Source organism: Cricetulus griseus, assembly GCF_003668045.3.
Source record: "Cricetulus griseus strain 17A/GY chromosome 1 unlocalized genomic scaffold, alternate assembly CriGri-PICRH-1.0 chr1_1, whole genome shotgun sequence".
In the NCBI taxonomy this organism is placed as follows: domain Eukaryota; kingdom Metazoa; phylum Chordata; class Mammalia; order Rodentia; family Cricetidae; genus Cricetulus; species Cricetulus griseus.
In genome coordinates, this window is record NW_023276807.1 from 227,794,615 (window position 1) to 227,807,139 (window position 12,525).

A 12,525-nucleotide genomic window follows, 5' to 3' on the forward strand; every position below is an offset into this window, starting at 1 on the left:
TATCCTGCATATGATTAGAAGAAAAGGAAGGGGTGGAAGAAAAGAAAGAAAAAAAGAAATGTATCAAGTAAATGTGTAGAGTTCAGAAAAAAAGAAACCAACCTTAGCGTAGTCCACATGTTTATAGGAGTACATCAATACCTGTCCTGAGAGGGAATGAATACCATGGGAACTTGTTCTAACAAAGCTGTCATTTTCTAAGGGTAATTTAGGAGAAGGGAGGGAGGGGGTTAATGCCTATGCTATTACAGGCATTGACTCTTATGAACTCCTTATGTTATTTGTATGCTTTTTAGATATACATGTATGTATTTTATCTATTTATACCAAGACATTGTTTCCATACTTTTTAAAGTAGTAATAAAAGTATTTTAAAATCTAATAATTTAATCTACTTAATTTAACTAAAAACACCAATTACATTTCATTTTAGATTATCTCGATTAAGAAGAAATATATTTATTTACCAATCTGGCAAAATTATTTACTGCTGTATTTACTACAAATAAAATAACAGACGTCCTTTAAATTCACTTAAAACCTGTTGATTGCTTGAGTACAAATCAATATACTTTTTAAGCTCAAAAAAATGCTAAGAAATTTCTGGGTCAAGTTTTATAATAAATACTGACTATAGAGCAGTTTAAATTTAAATTTAAACATATGTATATACATACACACACACACATATATATATATATATATGTTTCTAGTTGTGTGCGTGTGTGCGTGTGTGCGTGTGTGCGTGTGTGCGTGTGTGCGTGTGTGTGTGTGTGTGTGTGTGTGTGTGTGTGTGTGTGTGTGTGTGTGTGTGTGTCTTTGTACAGGTATGTACAGGTGCCCACGACACCAGAACACCAGGGTTTAGTGACTCACACCACCTATAAAGGAACTGCTGGCCTCTTCAGGCACTGCACATGGTGCACTTACATGCAGACAAAACAAAACAAAAATAAATAAATCCTTTTAAAAACTAAATAAATTTTAACCATTCCTATCAGAGAATGGCAATTCACCATTTGTCCTGGATCTATTATGTTTAACTTAATTTCAGCATTCCCACCAACTTCTTAAAGTGTATTAAAACTTTAAAAGCACTTTTTAAATGTTAGAACTTGTATGTCTGAGTTTTTACCTGGTTTCTATGGTTTTCTGTAGCTCAGTAAAAGTGAATGGCATCTCATCTAGGTCAACTGCTGCAACAAAGATGCAGATGCCCCAGAGTTCCTTCTTCTTTTGAATATATCCTTCCTAGGAATAAAAAGGTTCAAGTATTTTATTAAATCATTCATACACTGGATATCATGTTAAAGCTGAATTACACATGACTTTTCTCATTAAAGATAAAAATGTATTTTTAAATTCTTATAATGATATATAATTGAAAATACTTCATTTTATATTAATATAACAAACACTCAAATTTTAAGCTGTAAGATAAAAAATTATAAGGAGGATAAAAAAAGTTAAATCACTTTTTCCTTGTAAAGTCAGAGTCAGCCAGTTCTTTGAAACAGTTTATTTTCTTAGTAACCCAGTTTCATTAAAACCACATTAAAAGATTCTAGAATTTTTAGCTTTTTTCCAGACAAAAAAAACCTGACTTACTTATCAGAGTATACTTCTTTTTCTCTAATTCATCTATTTTTATTTCCCTTTGCTCATAAATATATTTTCTGGCCTTGTGCAATTTCTTAATTAATCCACTTGCACAATGGATTGGATGCACATTTCACTTAATAAGAATTAAGTGAAGCCTTGAGCATAGTGTCCAACATCCATTTAGCAACTGATGAGAAATGCATAGCATTGTAAGCAGACTCTCTTTTCAGTATCACACTTTCCTCTCAACAGCACATGCCACCTTCTAACTGTATATATCTTGTAGATAAAATCTGGACCGTATTAAGATGAAATGAAGTGTCAGGTTATCTAATGGGCTAATAAGCAGGCAGAATCATTTGCTGAGAGGAGAGATGTAAGACGTTTTACACATTTGGACTCTACTGATAAATGAGAGTATTGGACTATCAAATGATTATGGATAATAGATAATTCACCACACACACACACACACGCGCGCGCGCGCGCGCAACCTGTCTCTGCTGCCGCCCTCACCCCAGCACTGGAGTTACAGCTTCTTGCCCGAGTGCTGGTAATCTAACCCAGGTCTTCATGTTTATACAGCAAGCATTTTGTACATTGACTCATCTCCCCAGCCTTTCATTTTCTTAAAAGATGTCTTTCAAAGACTAGGAGTTTTATAATTGGTTCAACTCAATTTGTTGTTTTTTTCTTTTATGGTTCATGCTTTTAGTGATATCTATGAAACTTTTCTCTAACATATTTACTTTCACAATTATGTTAGACTCTATAGAATTTTAGGTCTAGGACTCATTTGAACTAATTTTTTTTGATTTTTTTGTTTTTGTCTTTGTTTTTCAAGACAGGGTTTCCCTGTGGCTTTGGAGGCTGTCCTGGAACTAGCTCTTGTAGACCAGGCTGGTCTCGAACTCACAGAGATCCACCTGCCTCTGCCTCCCAAGTGCTGGGAATAAAGGCGTGCACCACCACCGCCCGGCTTGAACTAATTTTTATAAATATCATAAGATAGAAAATGAATTCTTTTAATTCATATTTGCTGGCGATCCACATCATGCTTGTAAAGGTTGGAGTACAACTTGGCAGAAACTGGTCCTCTCCTTCCACCATGTGGGTTCCAAGGACCTAACTCCGGTTGTCAATTTGGCAAAAAGCACCTTTACCCACTGAGCCATCTCTCAGATGTAGTTGTAAATAAATTTTTTACAACTAGATATCCAGTTGCTCCAGCTTCATTTGTTAAAGGGATAGCCTCTCTCTATTGAATTACTTTTGCACCTCTCTAGAAAATAAACTGACAATATACATTTGGTCTATTTCCAAGTTCTCTACTACACTGATCTACCTATCACTTCTATTTTCACCAATAATACAATGTCATGACTACTGTAGCTTTAAAGACTCTGGACAATTTCAGTTGAGTTTGACTCAAGATTTTTCTGTCAACTCCCCGAGCACTATACTTTTAACTCATAATCTTAGTTTCTATTTTAATGATATGGCTGAAGAGTCACACTATCTATTATTTTCCCCTTCAACCAACCTCTGTGAACCCTTTTCCTTAGCTTCTGAAGTGCTATACAGAGAAACCCTGTCTTGAAAAAAAAATTAAAACAAAAATGATCATTTCTCAGTCAAAACACCCACACCCAAAAAGGTAAAATCTGTGGAGGAAAATGGATAAACACTTTGCAAAATTAAAAAAAAAAGTACCTTTCAAAAACCAGATTCTGAACATACTAAATCTTAGAATAATGGCAACTAAAGGATATGTTGTTAATATGTGTTAATTCTTAGAAGCCCTCCACTGTACAGCTAAGAATTCACCCAGGAAAAATAACTGTAGAGTTGAGTCAAGATCCTTGTAACAGATATTCTAATAGTTACTTACATACCACAAACAGTGGCAAAAACCTAAATATCTTATAATGAATGGCTAAATAATAGTACAGCTGTATTATGATGTCATATAAAATCCTAAGACATTTTCAAAGAATAGTACAAGCACATGTAAAAATGCCCAAGAAACAATGGTTAAGTGGGAAAATAAACTACAAAGTTATTTGCATTTCTTTATTCCAATTGTGTAAAAACAAACTAACAAAAAGGTAAGAAAAGTAATGCAACATCTTTTAAGTGGGTTCTTATCTCTAGAGCTAATAGGCTCACAAGCAGTTTTCATTTTCTTCATTAATCTAAAATATATATTCTTAATTAACATTTACTGTGAAATAGAAGATGCAGCAGTAAAACCTGCTACATTTATGAAAGCAGTACAGAAAAATTAAAAATATATGACAAAACTGTGAAGATCAAAACTTTAATAATATACCAACAATTTAAATCAAAATATACAACCAACACTTTAAATGGCAATCTAGTACACTATCATTTAGTTGTGTTCATTTGAACCACCCTAATGACAATCCTAAATTAGTGACAATTTATTTGAGCTTGCTTTTTGACAATTTTATTCTAGCTTTTAAAAGGGCTCCACCAAGCGGTGACAATAGGTATCTTGAAAACAAAACTAAAGTGTGAGAAAACGATAGCTTAAGCTCAGAACATAAATCTGTGAAACTGATAGTAATTTCACAAGTTAAAAACAAAACAAAACGTTCTTGGGACTATGGGATTGTAAAGATGCTCATGTCCAAGACTGACCAATTGAGTTTTATCCCTGGAACTCATATGGTAGAAAGAGAAAACTTATGCTTAGAAGTTGTCCTCTGACCTTCACTCATGTCATGGCACATTTGTCCCTTCACACACGCACTAATAAAATTAAATAAAACAGAATAGTACTCTCATTAGCCTATGTTTTTTGAAATATAAAAAAGAAAACTAGCAACTAGAAACACATACTCTATCTCCAGTAAAACAGGAAGGTTGTAAAACTGTTAAATATTAAGTGTGCTGTAAAAAGTCTTGAAAGAGAAAAAAAAAAGTCTTGAAAGGGAAGAGCTACTTTCTTTTGTGCTTGGATTTCCTCTTCACCTAGGTTTTCCATGTGAACAAAAGAAACAAGATACGAATATGGCAGGAAACCTCATCCTACTTGTCCAGGCTGAGCTGGCAGCAGCCAGTATTAAGGACATTCTTCGATGTGCACAGATGATGCAGGAAAGGCAGAGTCACAAAGAAAGGTAAGAGCTGAGCTGCCTGACTTATCACACTTTTGATAAGACATGCTGGGGTAAACACCAGGTGAATCAACCAACTAGTTATACAATATGTTTGAGGGGGCAGAAAAACTCTACTCCCAGAAAAACATGCACCTGCCAAGTTCAGGATTACCTGGCCCTGTGCCCAAAAGATGAAAAACCAAGATTCCTTCCTTAAAGATTGAATACTGAACTCAGTTTACAGCTGATCTAAGCTCCTCCCTGGACTGTGACTGACTTGCTTGATCATTTTTCTCATCTCAAAGAAATTTTTAAGTATCTTATAAGCAGAAAAATTCTAATTTCCTACTGTACCCTCCAGAGTCTAGTACACTATCCATCACTAAAGCACATATTTTTAAAGTTGTAGCCATGTCTATGCCTTAATATAGGATGCAGTAACTTTCAGATTTTTATTATTTTTCTTTAACATGAACAGAGAAGCAAGTAGTAACAGAATCACTCAAGAAGAAGTCTGTTGATTCTACCCTGGTTTCTTCATCCACACACTAACAGCAAATTAGCAGCACCAGCCAAAAAATTCACAGAAAGAAATGACATCACAGGCTTCATTTTCTACATAGGTAACGTAACTGGCCAAGAGTTTTGTTTCTAATATGCATTAGTGATTTTAAAAATACCCAGCAAACTACAAATTAAGAAGCGCTTCCTCAATTTAATAAAGAATACCACATAATGTCAGCTGTTACGTCAATGATAACCAAACTACAATCCATAGAATCACAGAGATTAGGTATAAAATAAGGGACTATAGGGGGCATGGATAGATCTCCCTAAGAAAGGCAACCCGAACAGTTATGGGGTAGGGGGGCTGGAATAGCAAGATCAGGTGTAGAGGGAATGAAAGAAGGAATATGGAGAGCTAAAATTAAAGACCATTTGAGGATCATATGAAAACCTAATATAGCAGAAGCTTCCTAAAAATTATATATATATACATATATATAAAATACATCATTGTGATATATATCTATCAATGTATACATATACAATGATATATAGATATAGATATACAGATATTGATATAGATATCACAATGAAATTGCCAAAAATTGGGGGGGGGGAATAGAACCCCAACTGACATCTTGGTCACCAAATGAAATTTCCAGTATCAAGATTGGGTTACATTTCATTTGGGTTGTTGACCAAAGGGGTCCCATGGGAAACCCCCCACCCCCAACAACCCATACTATTGCCAAAACTATAGGTTGCTCTCCACAAACTGACAGTAAGTCCCCATGGCTGAAAACAACACAACTCATTGAACATGATAAAGTTAAGCTGGTACCTATATAAAACCTTCATCCCTACATTCTAGCATATTTGGTGAAGCAAGGTACTCTGCACACTACCAAAGGAGAAGTATAAACACCAACCCAGCCACAAATTCTTCCATCTACAATGGTGTCCTACATGCAAGATATGCTAGTGCAATGGTAACACAATGTCTGTGAGAGCAAACAACAAATATCTCATTTGACTGAAGGCTAATTCCATGAGATGGAACCTGTATCCAACACTGCTTAGATGACTAAGAACCTGGGATTGGATAGTTCAAGGACCTAGGATAAAACTAAATACTACTGTTCTACTAAATGAGTGTAGCAATAAAATGATTCCTAATGACTTTCTGCTCTACTCATAGACCAGTGCCTTGCTCAGCCATCACCAGAGAGGCTTCCTCCTGTAGTAGATGGGAACAAATACAGAAACCCACAGCCAGACATTATTCAGAGAATGAGAGACCTTGGAATACTCTGCCCTAAATTTGATATCCCCATCAAATCCCTCCCCTCATGTCTCAGGGAACCCCACATAAAAGGAGGCAGAAAGAGTGTAAGAGCCAGATGGGATAGAAGATCCTCTAAATCAACACTGGTAAAGCTCATCTGAACCAAAGAGACTGAGGCAACATACACAGGGCCTGCACAGGTCTGCACCAGATCCTCTGTGTATATATTATGACTCCCAGCTTAGTAGTTTTATGGAATTTCTGAGTGAACAAATGAGTGGATCTCTGATTCTTATGCCTTTCCTTGGGTTATTCCCCCCTAAAAAGGTGGGGCCCTTGAGATGAAAGAAGTGGATATATGCCCCCAATTCTTAACCCAGACACAATCTCTAACTGATAACCACTTGCAAATGAGGAGTCTCACTGGGGAAACAAACTACTGTTAAGGGTAGGCTACAGGCCCAGTAGTAGATGGACAACAGAAAACAAACTCAGTGTCATCATTGAAGGTTCCTTGTCTCATGATGTCATTCAGGGCTTTTCTTTTCTTTCTTTTCTTAGTCTTTATTTATTCATTCATTCATTCATTCATTCATTCATTCATTGGTTTTTCGAGACAGGGTTTCTCTGTGTAGCTTTGGAGCCTATCCTGGCACTCCTTCTGGAGACCAGACTGGCCTCAAACTCACAGAGATCCGCCTGCCTCTGCCTCCTGAGTGCTGGGATTAAAGCCGAGTGCCCGGCTTCATTTTATTTTTTCTATTTACCCTATAGGTCTTTATGTATATATTATGGTTTTGTTTCTTGCACCTTCTCTTGGGCTCTTTTCCTTGTTTGTTTTTTCCAATTCTGATATATTAGTTTTGTGTTATTTTATTATTATCTCTTAGAAGCCTGTTTGCTTTCTAAAGAGAGACAGAAAGGGGTGGGTCTGAATGGGAGGAGAGGTGGAGAGGAACTGGGATATTATGTGAAGACATATTATGTGAGGAAAAAAATCTATTTTCAAAAAATGGACAAAGAATATTCACAGAAAACCATCATATTTATTGATATTTATTGATGAGAGGGTAGAAACATAATACCAATGTTATCTTCACCACCCACAGACATCACTAGGAAGCCCTGAATAATGCAATAAAACAAAAAGAAAAAAGGTTGTTCAGACCAAAAAGAAACAAAAATGCCTTTGTCTAAAATTATTTGCTCATTTATACAGAAATCCCAAAAGAATCAATAGACTATGAGATCTACTAACATTATAATAAGGATACAGGAGACAAGGTTAGGGCACAAAACCTAATTTCTTTGCTATATCTCAACAAGAAGAAACAAATGGACTCCAAAATAATAATAATAATAAATACAATTAAGCATGGTGTGGTGGCACATGCCTTTAATCCTTGATTTCTGTGAGTTCACACCCAGCCTGGTTTACATGAGTTCCACAGTACCCAGGGATACATAGTGGGACTATGTCTCTGCATGTATACACACACACACACACACACACACACACACACACACACACACACTTTAGACATGAACATCCAAAATTTGAAGTCACACATAAAGCACCTAATAAAGTATATATAAAATCAACATAAGGAAAGCAATAAAAATATACGAGAACTAACCAATCAAAAAGGTAACAGAAGTTCAGAGATAGGAAAACTAAATATTGTCAAGATTTTTCAGTATTCTCAGTTTGATCAATATTCAATAAAATAATTCTAAAGTTAATGAGGTATTATATTTTGGGTTGAAATGTCCCCAAAAGGTTCATGTGTTCAAGACTTGGTCCTTAACACTGCAATGTTCAGATTCAGGGCTTTCAGAAAGTCACAGGATCAAGAATGGCAATCCATCAATGGGCTTATAATTGAATGGTCCATCAGGAAGTGGCGGGATCTGTCACAGATGCATCTAGTTGAGGAAGAATGTCACTGGAGGAATGCCACTGAAGGGTATATTTCTTGCCCCTGGCCCTTTCTTTTGACTTTCTCTATTTTATAGCCAGCATAAGAGGTTTAGTGTGCTCTACTAAACACTCTGAACCATGGTTGATTTTGGCTCAGCCAGAAGTGATGGGGTCAAGCTATCACAGACTGAAGCCTCTGAAATCATAAACCAAAATAAACATTTCCACCTTTGAGATGATTTTCTCATACATTTTATCTCAGAGTCAGAAAGCTGACTCTCACATGAGGAAAAGCATAAGATCCAAATTAGCCCATAAAATATTGAAGGACAATAAAATTGAAAGACAGTCAACACCAAAGACGTGTGATAAAGCTCAACAGTAAAGATGTAGTCATTGGAAAAGGAAAAATGGAGTGTGGTGGTTTAAATAAGAATGGCCCCCACAGGCTCCTATATTTGAATACTCATCAGGGAATGGCACTACTATGAAGGATTAGGAGGCCTTGTTAGAGGAAGTGTGTCACTGGTGGTGGGTTTTAAGGTTTCAGAAGCCCAATGTCACTGTCTTTCTCTTTGTATTGCCTGTGAATCCAAACATAGATCTCCCAGATACTTGTCCAACACCATGTCTTCCTGTGTGCTGCCATACTCCCCACCATGATAATAGACTAAACTTCTGAAACTGTAAACAAGCCCCAATTAAATACCTTTTTATAAAGAGTTGCCATGTTCTTTGTGTCTCTTCACAGCAATAGAACACTGACTACAACAGAAAGGGACAGTAGAGAATAGAGGGGCCAGAAAGAGAGACATATAACTGCTGTCTACCATAATAGTCTTTGAAAATGGAGCAAAACACAATACAGAGGAAAAAAGATACCTTCCACACAACCAGTCCTAGCAACTACAATCTACACACAAAAAGAAAAAAAGGTTATAAACCCAGCTTTTCAATACCACACAAAACTGATTTAAAATGGGTCAGAAACTGAGAAGTAAAATGTAAAGCAACTGGGCTGGAGTTGTCGCACAGTGGTAGAGTGTATGCCTACCATGCACAAACCTTGGGTTTGATCTCCAATAACACATGTAAACCCCAACAGCACAGGGGGTCATTTGCCTAACACAGCAGAAAATATAGTTGTCCTTTCATTCAGATTCAGATAAGACATTTTAGATACAAAACTAAAGGCATGCTCCAAGAAAGAAAAAAAATGAATGTGCTCAATTGCACTGAAATTATAAACTTCTGTTCTGCAGAGTCACTGTCAAGAGAATAAGAACATAAGCCACAAGCTGGGGATAAATATTTGTAAAAGACATAGTAATAAAGAGATGTTATCCAAAAATGAAAACAATGGTTAAATTTCAACAATAAGAAAACAAAGAACTATTAAAATAGGGAAAAGATGTGAACAGGTATAAGAAGCTACATAAATGGTAAATAAAACAACACTATATGCTATTAGAATTTTCAAACAAGATATCACTTCACATTATTAGAATGGAAAAACAAAATCAAATCCAAAATACTGACAATACAAAATGCTAACAATGCTGTCTGGTAATTCACTAACTGACTTGGGAATGTAAGATGATTAAGTCATTTGGAAATTAGTTTAGCAGTTTTCTTACAAAGCTAAACATATCCTTACCACATGACCAGCAACTCCACTCCTTGGTTTGTCTTAGTTGGGGATTCTATGGTTGTGATAAAACACCATGACCTTAAACAGCTTGGGGAGAAGGGGTTTATTTCAGCTTACAACACTCAAGTCACAGTCCATTCCATAAGCTTGGGTCACAATGACATAAAAACTAGCCAGTACAACCTTTATTGCAAGGAGCTTATCTACACACACACACACACACACACACACACACACACACACACACACACAAACTTGGTGTGGCAGCACACACTTATAACTCCAGCAGTCAGAAGACTGGGGCAGGAGAATTAGGAGTTAAGGCTAGCTTGGGCAGCACAGTGAGTATGAAACCAGCCTAGGCAATTTACCAAGATCCTGTCTTGAGTCAAAATACCTGGGAGCTAGGTAGATGGCTCAGTGAGTGAAGAAACTTGTCATGCAAGCATGAGAACCTGAGTTTGCTCCCCAGAACCCACATTAAAAAGCCAGACATGATGGTGCATGCTTGAAATCCCAGTTCTGGGAAGGTGTAAACATGGACTCCTGAGCTTACTGGCCAGCCAGTAAGGTGAATTCCAGACCTGTGAGAAACCTGTCTCAATAAAGAAGTTAAACAGAGCCTAAGAAACAATGCCTAAGGTTGACCTTTATTTAGCTTGTATATGAACATATGTGGATACACATATCTATGCACACACATGCATACATAAGCACATACACACAAAAATCTGTACATGTATGTTTACAGCAGCTTTACTCATAATTACTAACATGTGGAAGAAACAAAATACCCTTCAGAAGTAAACAAATTGTGGTACAAACAGATGACAGAATATTATTCAACACTAAAAACAAATGAGCCACCACAGCATGAAAAGACGTGGAAGAAACTTAAATGTGTACTATTATGTGAGACAAGCCTATCTGAAAGGCGGTATACTGTTTAGCTACTATATTGCATTCTAGAAAATGGAAAAAATTAAAAAGGAACAGTGGTTACTTGAGGTTCAAGGGAAAGCAGGATGAATAGGCAAAGAGTATTATACAACAATGACAGTATTCTATACCAACTACATTGGCAGACACCCGCCACTATAATTTGTCAAAATCACTACACCATTTAGCATCAAGAATGAACCCTGATGTAAACCATGGACTTAGAAGTAATAAAGATGGGCTAAGTATCTTTAATAAAGCTGGATATGGTTTGGCTTGAAAATAAAAAAGATGGGCTAATATAAACTCATCAACTAATAAATATACTACTCTGGTGGTAATTTTAACAAAGATAAGGCACAAAAAATAGGGAACAGAACTACTGTTTGGCATGAAACAACTAAAAAGTTGGGAAATAATTAAATAATTCAAGACACTAGAGATTAGGCAAAGACACTGACCCCTAAACGACAGGAATCTTAAAATGTGAGTCACACAAATGTTCAAAATTAAATTGCTAAGGAATGACTGCAAACTGTAAGAAACAAGAAAGCAACAGTCGTCAAGAACTGGTAAAACGGAGCTGAGAGTACAGATGTAGTTTGAATAGTGTTTATCCTGCCTGAAACTCTTCTTGAAATCTGATGGCCATCATGATAGTATTGGGAGGTGGGGATGTTAAGAGGTGGCTAAGGCATTAAAGGGATACATGGCACTATCTTGGGAATCTTCCTACCCCGATGGGTCTGCATGAGTGAGCACAAGAGTGGGTTCTTAGACGGTGAGGGAAACCCTCAGGGTTTCTCTTCCACCTGCTCCTGCTCCTCCTGCTTTTTCATCATTTTAGGCTTCCTCTCTCTAGAACCATGAGCCAAAAACAAATCTCTATAGGCAAACCTGTAGAGGATTTTATAACTGTGGCAATCCTCTATACTGCAAATCTACTGGCACTAGGGTTCCAATAGAATTTGTGTATTATTTTTGTTTGGTTTTCTGTATTTGCCCCGGGGTTTCACTATGCAGTCTGTGATTGACTGAATAAAAATGGGGCCCATGGGGATTCTTCCTTCCCAGTTGGAACTGCTTGGGCAGGATCATGAGGTACAGCCTTATTGGGAAGAAATATGTCACTGGGGGTGGGGTTTGAGGTTTAAAATGACTATAACCACTCCCAATGTGTCTCATGCTTATATCTTTAGATATGACTTCTCAGCCCCCACCTATCCTTCCTGCCTGGCCACTAGCCACGCAGTTTTATTCCTCAACCAATAAGAGAGACATATATACAGTAGGACATCCCCCATCATCAGCTACTTGCTCCAGTGCCATATCTGGCTGCCTGCTGCCATATTTTCTACCATGATGGTCATGTTTAACATTCTGAAACTCTAAGCCCCCAATAAGCTTTCTTCAGTAAGTTGTCTTGGTCATGATGTTCTAACACAACAATAGAAAAGTAACTAAGGAAAAGTCCAAACTGGCCTTAGACTTGTGA

General features: G+C 36.8%; 1 protein-coding gene across 1 annotated transcript in view; it reads right to left on the reverse strand.

Annotated features, from left to right (window-relative positions):
• The window catches only part of Rb1 (RB transcriptional corepressor 1), a 132,795-nt gene that overhangs the window by 104,531 nt on the left and 15,739 nt on the right, over positions 1-12,525 (reverse strand). Inside the window, 1 exon segment of the mRNA XM_027390147.1 lies at positions 1,136-1,251. Coding sequence (XP_027245948.1) covers positions 1,136-1,251 — 116 coding nt within the window.